Here is a 12,280-nt window from a genome sequence, read left to right as displayed (position 1 = left end):
ATTAACTCTTAATTTTTTTTCTAACGATTTAAAATGCAAAATAAAACCATTCTAATAAAATAATAATTCTTCTAATATTTACTTGTCAAATAATAAAATAAAAAATGAAAATATATACTTAATTTTTATAATTGACAATTTTTTTTTATCATATATCACTATACTCAATTTTTTTTAATTTTATGAGTGTTTTATTATATTTTAATATTTGCTGTCATAACATCAGAATACGTGTCTTGCCTTTCAAGTATCACATAAACAGAGGGAGTTGAGGGTGAGCAGAGAGAAAGAAGATGGTAGCACGCAGGTTTCAGGTGCTTCACAATGACTCCGACTTTGATATCGATCACGACACCGATGACGGCTTCGAAGTACCTCTCTTTCTCCATCTTTCATCTTTCTCACAACTCAATTTCACTGCCTCTAATTCATCCACTGTTGCAGGTCTTTCAATTCCTACTCTACTCCCTCACTTCTGTTCCACCTCATCAACAAAAGGTTTATATTTCCCTCTATAATTCCCAACTCCTAAATTTTCGTATACCCATTTATTAATTTTCATTCTTTTCTCAATGGCATAGATTTATGGAGCTGAACATGATACCCAAGTGGCCACTGACTCTGATCTCATCACCATTTCTGACAAACTACGACTCGTCTCCATCAACGATCCTCAACCCCAACCCCAACCCCAACCCGAACCAAGCGCTGCCCATTTGTTGAAATCCGATGAGGAATTGGCCAGACTCTTACAGGTTTCACGCCCATTTCCCTTTTGTGTTCGCTATGCCTTCAAATTTTGTAAAGGGAGTGCATTTCTATATGTATTTCAAGTTTGAAATTTGTTTTCATTTTTAATTTTTTATTTACCCTTTTTCGGATTGCGTGAGTATGCACTATGTCTAATGTCTGCACAGGCTGAGGAGGAAGCACTTATGTTACAGCAGTATGTGGCCATCCAAGACACTCAACAATTTGAGAGTAGAATACGGCCTTACGTTAGTCAAGTCCTCATGGTATTTTTCAGCGATTGATTTTGAAATAACTCTATTTATATTTATATTTTGTTTTGAATGAGGAGCGCAAGACATTTAATTCATGATGCTGCATAACATAACATGTGAAAAACAGAGTTAGTTTTATGGTAAAATAGATAAACTCTCATTGATTGCAACTTGCACTAGATGCTCTGTGGAAGACACGGGCCTCTATGTTGTCCTTTTGACTATCATGATATACAATTAGTTCCAGCATTCTATGTGTTGATTGCTTTGATATCTTGCAGTATGAGGATGCAACGCGCCAGGAAGCTGCTAGGAAGTCCGTTCCTGTGGAAGAGCTCGAGGAGAAAGCTTTGGTCTCTTTGGCCAAGGTAAGATCATGTGTATTTCTCTTTTAAGAGAGCATCTTACTTTATAGTACAAATATGTAATTTCGTTTTAGAGGATGTTAATATCATGTTACTCAAAACCAACTCTTTTCCTGTAACTCTGTGTGACTATTTTAGAAATTCATTCACCCTGGAATTGTCTTTATCTTCATTTTGACAAGCACTGGGTGTGGGGGTTTGACTTTGAGCTTGTGAGGTTGTGATGCTGTTACCATTTCATAAGTACAGTGCTTTATATTTTGCTATCATTGTTTTGTAATCTGTTAGCCTGATAAACATTGTCCAGGAGGGGAACTTTGAACCACCGAAAATAGAAAAAGATCATGCTTTCCTGCTGCAGCTGCTTTTCTGGTTCAAACAATCCTTCAGGTTTAGATTATTTATTATGTCAGCTATCCTGCTTTTAATTAATGCCAAATGAATTAAACGCTTCAGTGGCCAGTTTCAAATGGTCAATAACCCCATAAGGACAGAACAGAGCAGATCATATGTCTCTGTTTCAAATGGTCAATAACCCCATAAAAACGTACTTGCGATTTAACTCAAATATGATTCATCCATTGTTTGTATTTTTAGTATATCTTTTATTTTGTCACCATGAGAGACACCAATTAACTTGCATGCCTATTTTCTTTTGCTAATGATTTTTTTGCCCCTTCTTTCTTTCTTGTTCTCATCAAATAGCTGGGTCAATTCACCATCTTGTCATGATTGTGGCAACGAAACTGTAGGCCAGGGCATGACTGCACCACTTCCTTCGGAGACTCTTTATGGGGCTTCTAGGGTTGAAGTTTATCGGTATGATCATTGAATGTATGCTTTAGTTTAATGTGAGATTGCTCTGTTTTTCACTGAGATCAGGAAATTGGCTTTGGTAATTATCATAATTTGTGTATGTCTTAATTTTCTTTTAACATCATACATTTGAACTAATCATAAACCTTATTTAAGCTAATGTTAATCAACTGATATGTCTGCAACATATTTTTTCTATAATCAACTTATAGTTTCTTTAAAATTTAAAGTATCCTATTTTTTCAAAATCAGCAAACTGTTTCCTGTTTGATTTTTTAGAACAGATCTTGTCTACAAAATCCTATTTTTATATGATAATATGCATTCCTTTCTTATTCATTACATATCTATTTAGCTTTAGGGAGTCAGGTGATAACCAATTAGTTTGGTTATTGGTACATGAATCCTGTCCTTTTGCTTATCAAGCATTTTTTAAGGTTTCTGCCTGTGTTCACTAATTTTTAGCTTCTATTATTTGCCTGACTTTCTTAATCTTTCTATTATGCACATTATCTTTCCACAACCCAGCTGCACCTTTTGCTCCAAACTGACTCGTTTTCCTCGGTACAATGATCCAATGAAGGTATTCAACTTGTGTCAACTTGCTATGCTTTATTCTTGGCCAGTTGCCAAGCCAGTTGCTATGCCAATCACATTGATGTTGTTGGATACTGCATTAATTTACAGCTTGTGGAAACAAGGAAGGGCCGTTGCGCGGAATGGGCCAATTGCTTTACACTTTCTTGTCGAGCTTTTGGCTATGAGTCACGTCTGGTTTGTAACTGGATGAAATTCAGTCTTTTCAATGTGCTGATGTTTCTTGGTTTTTATGCTGCAATTGAGTATAAAATGTATCAGTTTTCTGTATCATTAATTGCTAGGAAGTATGGTGTAAACCTGATTTTGAATCTTTGAGGTACTTATTTTGTGGCTTAGCACATGATGATTCTGATATTAAAAATGCAGTGCTAAATGTCATGTATCAAAAATCTATATGAGAATGTTGTCTTGTGTTTTGTAAATGATCTAATTTTAGACTCTCTTACATGAATAATATATGTTTGGTTTACGTATACATATAAAAAAAAAGTCATGCTTGATATGCTTAATTAAATTGTAATCTACAAGGAAAAGATGGGCATGGGATAGACTGGCAAATCTAAATCCAATTCTTGAATTTAGCTTGCATTCTCGTCAGGAACACTTGGCCCTTTAGGGTATTTTGATCCTGGTGTTCATTGATTCCTATGTAATGATTTTGCCATTTTGCTAGTGAATTTATTTATGATGAAATTTAAGTCCTTTTTTTTTTTTTTGCATATATTTTTAACTTAGGGTATACATATGCTTGTTTATGTTGTGAGGAATAAGTTTCCCATCACTGATTTTGGTCGATCTGCAGATCTTCGACTTCACAGATCATGTATGGACAGAGTGCTTCTCTCAATTATTGGGAAGGTAAAATTAAAGCAAAAGTTGCTGGTTTTCACAATGTGCAGTTAAAACTATTTCTGGTTGGACAGTATTTGTTTCTAAGGACCTATGATCTTACAGATGGATGCATCTTGACCCCTGTGAAGGAATCTATGACAAGCCATTATTATATGAGAAAGGGTAATATTCATTCCTGCAGTACTTTTCACTTTTCTGTATGCATCACTTTCATTCATTTATTTGGCTGTGAGAAAGTAGTTGTCCTTATTAGAAGTTTCCTTCTTGCTTGCATGTTTCCTCATTTTTCTTTTGATCTGTGGCATAGGTGGAATAAAAAATTAAATTATGCAATAGCCATAGCAAAAGATGGAGTTCATGATGTCACCAAACGATACACAAGGAAGTGGCATGAGGTAGGTTTTACAATTTATATTCTTACTTTCCTTCTATTCTCTTTATATGAAGCATTTATTTTTCAAATGCATAAGGATCCTGATTTGCTGATAATTGATATGAATTTTTTTTATCTTTTTCATAATTGAGGTCCTATCTCGACGTACTATGGTTACAGAGACTTCTTTGCCGTCTGTACTCTCTAATATAACAAGAGAATGTCGAAGAGTCTTTTCATCTCAAGAACTTTCAGTTATTGAAGCCCGTGATATGGAAGAAAACCAACAACTTGAGAGGAGTTTACATTCTAAAGATGACGAATCACTCTCATTACCTGGAAGAAGAAGTGGGAATGAAGAATGGCGCAAATCCAGATTAGAAATTGGTTCTGATAAGTTTAGTTCTTCAGCTTGCCCAGTTCGTTTGTGCATAGATGAGCATGTGACAAAGATTTATAATGCATTCAGCCCTGTCCTTCATCAATTTGTTGAGGAAGAATTAACAAAGTCTGAAGCTGTTGAAGTACTCAGAATCACTAAAGGAATTCTCTTGGATCTTTGCAATTCCCCCTTTAAAACAAGAAGGGCCTCCATCGATTCAGTTCTAAATAACCTGAAATTTCAGAAACTGTTGCCATCATTTGATGACTTACTTTTTGCTCTTTCACTGGAGAAAAAGGTGAATACAGATGGGAGGGTTGAAATTTGTTTGGCTGGTAACCCTGTAGCAACTTCTTTAGCATTGACTGTTGCACTCGATGCTCTCGATGACATGATTTACAATCTTAACAAGTGTGAAAACTATGGGAAAGATATGTTTCTGTTGCCACTTCTGAAGTTAAATAGAATACATTCCGGTTCAGTCATTGCAAGTGCGGAGGAGTTGCCTTTTGGGATTGTGAGTTTGTATATAGCTGGCTGTTTTATATTTTCATCATAATCATGCCTTATAGCATCCATAAAATTGTCCTTGTTTTATAAAATTTCAGGCAACATCAGCATTTGATGGAATTCGAATTTCAAAATGGGAAGAACCAAATGGAGCAAGAGGTATTGATATCCAATTAAATAACTTATTTGAGGTTATAGAATTTGACTCACATCAGCACTGGTACATAACTCTGTTAAATTTCTCATTTTTTTGAGATATGCTTCATTTGCATTCTGTTTTCCTAGACATAAATTTTAGGATTAATGAAAAAAAAGAATCCATTTGACCTGGGCAGAGATTGCCTTTATGTTTCTTACTTTTCACCTTTCTGTTACTGAAAATGTGTTTTCCAGAGGATTTTCCTCTGTTCTAAGGAGCTATGACCCCTTTAGTTGGAGAACTACTATTCAGGGATTTTCAGTCCCGATCACAATTCAGTCCCAGTTTAAATGCCAGTGCCAAAAGTATAATTCCATTTGATTACTACTGTTCACCCCCATAGTAAAGGTGAAGATGCTGCTCTCTTGATGCTCAAGTAAAAAATAAACAAATTATTACATGACTTTGTAGGTTGTTGGATCGTATACAGAACACTTGACAAAAAGATGTTTGAGCTTGTGGCATATGAGTTGATGTCAGCCAATGATGCACCAGAAAGGGATCCTATGGACTGGTATGAATGCTGGAATATCTGCGGAAAAGATAGTTTACTCTTGATTCCTTTTATTGTTATTGATTAATGAGTAGTTGAGTTACTCATCCTTAAAACCTAATAGGATACTCAAATCCTAATAAGCTTGGTTGCTCCTAATTAAAATAATCTAAGTTACGTAACTGCTGCTCCTTCCAGATATGCTTAACCTTGAATTTTAGTTTACATTTTAATCCATAATCAATTTAAAAGTTACTTGATTGTACTAACTTTATTTTTACTTCCAAACAAAGATTTTAAATGCTTTTTAAACAGGTGGCATGGTATAGTTTATTGGTATTATAAAATTTATGCTGCCATTTTATCAAAATCAAATCCTTAAAAATTAGATGGAAGGCAAGCCAAGCAAATTATGTGTCGTGTATATTTTTCCTACAGATGTACTGTTCTTTTGTTTTTTTCCTTGGGTGACTGGTATGTTCATTGACTAGCATCTTTTTCCTAGAGAAGTTTTGGCAAACCTTTCTTTGCTTGGTAATTATTGTCATGCATAAACTTCGATAATAAAGTGTGTGTTGTGCATTCATGATTTTATGGCATATGTTATTTTTCTCAGGATTCTTGAAGGGAGTAGTGATGAGGGGCTCAATTGGCAAGTTTTGGAGAAGCAAACCTCTCAGTTCTTTGAAGACCGTTTCCAGCGTAGAACATTTACAATTGATTCTGCAAGTTTTCCATGTAATGCTTTCAGGTAATTTACCTTGGCACAAAGGAGAAACATGAGCAAAAAAATTGGAAGTGGGACAATTATTACTTAAATAACTTTTATTAAAACTATTATTATGTTTACAAATGAATTTATTTTTTTTATGTATAAAAATGAAACTCAAGAGTTAAGACTTTAATTTCAAAGATTCTTATTGTTTTATTTATATTTTGATTTTTCTGATTTGTGTAAGTCTACATATGCCGGGCTCACATTTTTCACTGTCATAACCGGATAGTTCCTCAAGTCTAAGGTTAGCAAGGCTAAATGAAATGATTAAAAATTTCATTTTTATAAATAATTCTTTAATAAACATGGAAATGTCCTTCAAATATCTAAAAGAAATTACAAATTAGTATTTATATCCTCAAAAATATCATATACCCAATCAAATTCCAATGAATATATTCTAAATTGAGATGAGAATTAAGAGTAGAAAGGTGCATGTATTGATTGCATCTTCCGTGGGGTAATACACGGTTTAGATAATGATTTATTATTTTATAATTTTTTCTTGATTGGCATGTGCGATATTCTTGTTCTTTCCAAATTGACAAAAATTGTGTTTGCAGGTTTAGGTTTCTAGCAGTTAGAGATACCAAGTCTAATTCCCGGCTGCAAATCGGTAGCATTGACCTCTATGCGAAAACCATATGAAGTACAGGTAAATTGGGAGCAAATTCTTTTAGGTTTATGTTTCTTCTCAATATATCTTAAAAGGTAGAACTTCCTTACTTGGATGTATAGTCAAACGCCATTCATCACCTTAGTGTATATACTGGTCAATGTTTCCAACATAATTACAAAATGCTACTGGGATCGCTTAGATTTTAAATCATTTTTATTGGCTTGCCTTATAATGCTAGAGATTTTACTTTTTTTTTTGGCAACTTATGGTAAACTGTGTTCCCTGATCAAGTTTGTATTATTCTGGAATATCTTTCTGAAGCATTAATGTATTTAATTTTCCTGCAAGTTTTGTGAAAACGTTTTATTGGTTTCTATTAGTGTATTTGTGAGGTAGTTCCCTAAAATATATGTTCCCATCCTTTAAAAAAATGGAAAGATTTTTTCCCTCATGCATTGGGGATTTACCCGTTGCACAAAAATTCACGTTTTTGCTCACAATTTTCGGACGCATCTCCATACTTTCTAATAGGCTTCAGCAACCCATAATTGAGTAAATTCCTAAGCCTGTGCTATGAGTTTGCTAGTTGAAAAGAGTTGGGATGAATGAATGGCTTGATCTGAATATTAATGATAAAAAATTTAACGAATGTACAAGTAAAAGAATATAAAAACCAAAGGCAACATATCCTCATCTCTCCAGATGCAAGCTATATTCTATGTAACCTTGAAAACTAAGCTAACGTACAATAACAAAACTGAAGGGTGAGACCCTTTCTAATTTTAACGAAAAGAAAATAACAAACTATAAGGTTATATAAAAAAAGTTGAAAAGCCATGCCTAAATGAATATGTGGAATGGTGATACAGCCCATACTAACATTTAATATCTTTAGGCATTTTTGATATGGCACGTACACGCACAAGCAGTTCTTGAGTTATGTTTGCTTTGTCAATAACAAACTGAAAATCACACCATTGACCTTCGTGAATGTTGTTGCTCCGCCTGAAATTGGACCATCCATCGGACAAAAAATGACGACGGCAGGTGCCGTGGTGATGATCGCCACCGGCCATAAATTGTCATTCTCATCTCTTATACTTATCCTTGGGGTCAGAATGATATTAAATTTCTTCAGCACTAGTCTAGGAATTTCCTGCAATCCATAAACACCAATTATATCATCCAATATCCAATGTTACCAAACAACTACTTAGCAGTGGAAACACCATATAGATGCTAGACTTAGATACATATGTTCAGCAAAATATGTTGGTTATGTTGTATGTTTTCTTCCTTATAAGTAACTGTATATTCAAAAGCAAAAAAGAAAAGATATCATTTAATTTTAATTAATTAAATAACGTTCTTATAATATGTTTTACACCATTTCCATAAATAATAAAGAACAGTAATTTCTTCACATAAAATGCACGATTTTGAAAAAAAAATGCAATTCGATGCCAATTTCACAAACAAGCACTTAACTATTTAAGGTAGACCAAAAAAACTCCATGCATAGATTGTATAAAATATGTATAGAAACATAATAACTGACCACTCTATTCAGTTTCCATGCAGTTAAGCATATCGAAAAATGAGGGTTCCACGGTGGATCCAAGTTTGCCAGATCAGGTTTCATCTCATAGCGGTTAACATTTTCTTCTTTAACTCCATTTAATTTGCTCTGAGCACCTTCAGAAGGACCTATAAACATTCAGCACAGAGTTGCGTTTAGCATTTGCATAACAATGAGATGAAACAATATAAATATTTACACAACTGACCCTCTAACACTGGTTTTTTATTCTCATTTGTTTTAAGGACTGTTGTTGATAGATTTTTCCGTTTACGACCCCGCCGGTTTTTCTTACTATTCAGATTAGAATCTTCATCCAAAATCACAATGGGAACAGCAACTTTTTCGCAACATGCAGGTGCAGGTGGAGGTGGAGGTGCGGCTACTTTCCTGCACCCAGTTTTCGAAAATATCTTCACATAAAACGAAGAGTTTCCATCATACTGAAAAACCAAGAAGTCCCCTTCTTCTAAACCTTTCTCCTTAGCAAATTGCTCCCACCCGCTTTTGAAAACCAAGCGATCCTCGACTTTCTCCAAGCAAATATCATCCCTAGAGTTTATATCTTGGTCTACAAGAGTGGCCTTGCATGGTGTGGTTCCATTGAAGAACTTGGTGAATGATTTTGGTATTTGCTGAAACAAGAACAAGTCCTCAGTAAGTGTCACTGTCAGATATACACAATCGAATTGGCATTCGATGAATTAGCAAAGCAAACCAAATGAACAAAGAGAACTGAAGCAAGTATATCAGCTTTCTTTACATGCACTAAATTCAACATGTTAGGGAAGGACTAAGTAGATTTTCACGTGGTAAAAATTGTTACGTGAAAAAAACTAATGTAAAAAGTTGTTATGTGAGTAACATAACTCATAACAATCCTTGTGTTAAACTTGTGTGATCTATTTATCTTAAAAACTTTGCCAATATAAACTCAAAACCATCTGGCTCATGTACCATTTAATTTGTCACTAACCGTCGGGGTGAGACTTCGTTATCTAAAATTTATCGAACGACCCTAGAAGGAAGAATATTCTCATGCTCTAATCGATTCTTTGACGTTAGACAAAGAAAGAATGCATAACTAAGAGAAGACATTGAAGGAAAATATAAGAATTCAAAGGAAGAGATAGAGTACCAACTGGGCAGAACCAGTCTTGAGCAAGAAAACTTTGAAGAATTCCTGAAGGGTTTGATCGCCAGAACTGTGCAGTGCGCTCTCCATGTTGATTTGCAGCTTGCAGGTATGCGAGTGTGTGCGGTAGCAAGAACCAACGCGTCAAATATATATTAACAAACACAATCTATATTCTTGCCTATTTTCAGATATATTACGTTAGGATATACAATCAAAAAGTAGATTGATTAATTACTCCAGATATAATAAAGATAAGATTTCAATATATTTTCAAGATATTCAAAATTTTTTGGATAATTTAATACGTGTTTTTTTTTTTTTTGGGTGCAGAACTCTTTGGTATGTGGTTATGATAAAAAATAAAAAAATTTGCTTTTGTTAATGCGGGTATTAAGGAAAGTATTACCATGCGTTGAGTTCTTATATGTTACATGTTAAATTCCTCCATTTGTATCTAATAACTTACCATTATCTATTTTTATTTATTATATGTGAATTCTTACTCTCAAACTTTTAAAATTATCTTAATTGAGAATATTTTTAATATTTTCTTTTTCATTATATTACGTGATTTCTTCTATATTAAATATTTACTTTTTTATGATTTTTTAATTTTAAAAATCTATATTAACGACTACAAGGAAGCCCGCAAATAAACAGTTCCAAATCCAATTTCATAAGATGAAAACAGCTGCGCTTTTCAACCCCGGATTTACAGCAAATCTATCTTTCCAATCTCAATAACCTTATGTTTAGAGTTTAGAAGAAGAAAAGGAAAACGAAGAAGATTAGTAAAATTATTTTTTTTTAAAAAGTATTCTCATTCTAATTCAAATAAAAGATACATATCACAATTTACAACCCAACTTAAAGTTGCATATACATTTGCGAATCAAATTCTTATTAAAAAGATGAAAATAAATCCTTTGAATTCTAATTGAATCGTACTTTAAAAATTATTAAAAAGTTTGACTAATGAGAAACAGATCTCAAAACAAAGATTGTGATACATAAAAGATATAAGATAAATAACAATAGATTTAAAAATAGAAAATAATAAATATTGGCTGGAATAGAAGAGATAGAGTAATAATAAAAAAGGGCCAAGCAAGGCAAACCTGGAGAGAGAGTGGCTTTACCCACCAACCATTGAAAGCAGATAGAAAGCAATTAGCAATTAGAAAGTGAGTGAAGAAAAAAGGCCCACTTTTTTTCTCTTCCAATATTCTCAAAAACCACAACTCAGTTTGTGTTGGAATTCAATAACAGTGCCACTCAATGGCCTCCTTATCATCAATTGCATCGCCTCCATCACTCTCCTCCGCACACCACAATGCATCCACGCGCCTTATCCTACGCACTCCGAACTCCCTTAAACTGCGCACCAGACCTAACTCTCTCCGCGTTCGAGCCATAACCCTAACCCAAGACGACCTCAAGAAGCTCGCCGCCGACAAGGCCGTCGAGTCCGTCAAGAGCGGCATGGTCCTCGGCCTCGGCACTGGCTCCACCGCCGCCTTCGTCGTCGCCAAACTCGGCCAACTCCTCTCCTCCGGCGAACTCTCCGACATCATCGGCGTCCCAACCTCAAAGCGCACGGAGGAGCAGGCTCGCTCCCTCGGCATCCCTCTCTCCGTCCTCGATGACAATCCTCGCCTGGATCTGGCCATCGACGGCGCCGACGAGGTGGACCCCGACCTCAACCTGGTGAAAGGGCGCGGTGGAGCGCTTCTCCGTGAGAAGATGGTGGAGGCGGCGTCCGACAGGTTCGTGGTGGTTGTGGACGACACGAAGCTGGTGGAGGGGCTCGGGGGGAGCGGGCTGGCGATGCCGGTGGAGGTGGTTCAGTTCTGTTGGAAGTACAATTTGGTGAGGTTACAGGAACTGTTCAAGGAAGAAGGTTGCGATGCCAAATTGAGATTGGATGAGAGTGGGAAACCTTACGTCACCGATAATTCGAATTACATAGTGGATTTGTACTTCAAAACTCCAATCAGAGATGCCTTGGCCGCAGGCTCTGAGATTTCGGCTCTGGAAGGCGTTGTGGAGCATGGCTTGTTCTTGAACATGGCTACCTCTGTTATCATTGCTACTAAGTCCGGTGTTGAAGTCAAGAACAAGTGATATTCGCTCATCTCAACGGTCAAATCATAATTTCGATTTTTTCAATGTTGACGGTGTATTATGATTTTTTCTTGTTTTGGGAGGAATGATATTAATCATGATGATTGCGTCTATTTGTATGGTCATTTGTAATTAAACTATAAGATTAATGAATGAAAGAGGTAGCAACTTCAATCTCACCTTCCTCAACTGTACATGTTTGTTCTGTTCTTCATGCTGGATTGAGGGTAATACCAAGCTACAATGCATTTCATTTTTTCACCCCAAAAAACATGTTTAGAATATAAACTAAAAACCTCTGTGATCAAATCTCTCATTAATTGCAACTGCATAGAACAAAGACAATTGGATTAAGTAAATGTTTTGATTGTCATCGATACATGTTTACTTCAACTCTCTGCTAGCAACTACTTGTACCTTTTGTATTAGATTTACATCTATAGTTTTTTTT

General features: G+C 35.2%; 3 protein-coding genes across 9 annotated transcripts; 2 read left to right on the top strand and 1 right to left on the bottom strand.

Moving 5' to 3' along the window:
- The first annotated feature begins 224 nt into the window (after positions 1-224).
- Positions 225-9,561, top strand: LOC113861575 (peptide-N(4)-(N-acetyl-beta-glucosaminyl)asparagine amidase). 6 transcript variants are annotated; one of them, XR_003504263.1, is made up of 19 exons: positions 241-371; positions 445-498; positions 582-755; positions 918-1,016; positions 1,286-1,372; positions 1,677-1,759; positions 2,075-2,188; positions 2,714-2,768; positions 2,873-2,959; positions 3,588-3,643; positions 3,740-3,799; positions 3,945-4,032; positions 4,163-4,909; positions 5,001-5,061; positions 5,513-5,615; positions 6,211-6,345; positions 6,933-7,024; positions 8,559-8,623; positions 8,813-9,497. XR_003504263.1 is itself a non-coding variant. In XM_027494491.1 (18 exons), exons 1-17 carry the CDS (start codon positions 294-296, stop codon positions 7,015-7,017), a joined length of 2,166 nt encoding a protein of 721 aa, XP_027350292.1. In that variant the 5' UTR covers positions 225-293; the 3' UTR covers positions 7,018-7,024; positions 8,559-9,561. The 6 variants fall into 6 exon arrangements, 5 of the variants coding, with proteins under 5 accessions (XP_027350292.1, XP_027350293.1, XP_027350291.1 ...); XM_027494491.1 differs by having other exon boundaries at positions 225-371; positions 8,559-9,561; XM_027494492.1 differs by lacking the exons at positions 8,559-8,623; positions 8,813-9,497 and adding an exon at positions 7,992-8,194 and having other exon boundaries at positions 6,933-7,023.
- LOC113861578 (probable ribose-5-phosphate isomerase 3, chloroplastic) lies at positions 1,642-12,086 on the top strand. Its single transcript, XM_027494497.1, has 2 exons — positions 1,642-1,652; positions 10,975-12,086. Exon 2 carries the CDS (start codon positions 10,984-10,986, stop codon positions 11,827-11,829), a length of 846 nt encoding a protein of 281 aa, XP_027350298.1. The 5' UTR covers positions 1,642-1,652; positions 10,975-10,983; the 3' UTR covers positions 11,830-12,086.
- LOC113861577 (putative B3 domain-containing protein At5g66980) lies at positions 7,593-11,891 on the bottom strand. 2 transcript variants are annotated; one of them, XM_027494496.1, is made up of 6 exons: positions 11,650-11,768; positions 10,824-11,555; positions 9,706-9,883; positions 8,776-9,202; positions 8,547-8,695; positions 7,593-8,144 (listed from the first exon to the last, which is right to left on the bottom strand). In XM_027494496.1, exons 3-6 carry the CDS (start codon positions 9,790-9,792, stop codon positions 7,926-7,928), a joined length of 882 nt encoding a protein of 293 aa, XP_027350297.1. In that variant the 5' UTR covers positions 9,793-9,883; positions 10,824-11,555; positions 11,650-11,768; the 3' UTR covers positions 7,593-7,925. The 2 variants fall into 2 exon arrangements, with proteins under 2 accessions (XP_027350297.1, XP_027350296.1); XM_027494495.1 differs by having other exon boundaries at positions 9,706-11,891.
- Positions 12,087-12,280: the final 194 nt, after the last annotated feature.

The sequence above is a fragment of the Abrus precatorius genome, unplaced genomic scaffold (genome assembly GCF_003935025.1).
Source record: "Abrus precatorius isolate BTA unplaced genomic scaffold, Abrus_2018 Scaffold3, whole genome shotgun sequence".
In the NCBI taxonomy this organism is placed as follows: domain Eukaryota; kingdom Viridiplantae; phylum Streptophyta; class Magnoliopsida; order Fabales; family Fabaceae; genus Abrus; species Abrus precatorius.
The sequence above is the reverse complement of the archived record's forward strand: the minus strand, read 5'-3'. Positions and strand labels throughout refer to the sequence as shown.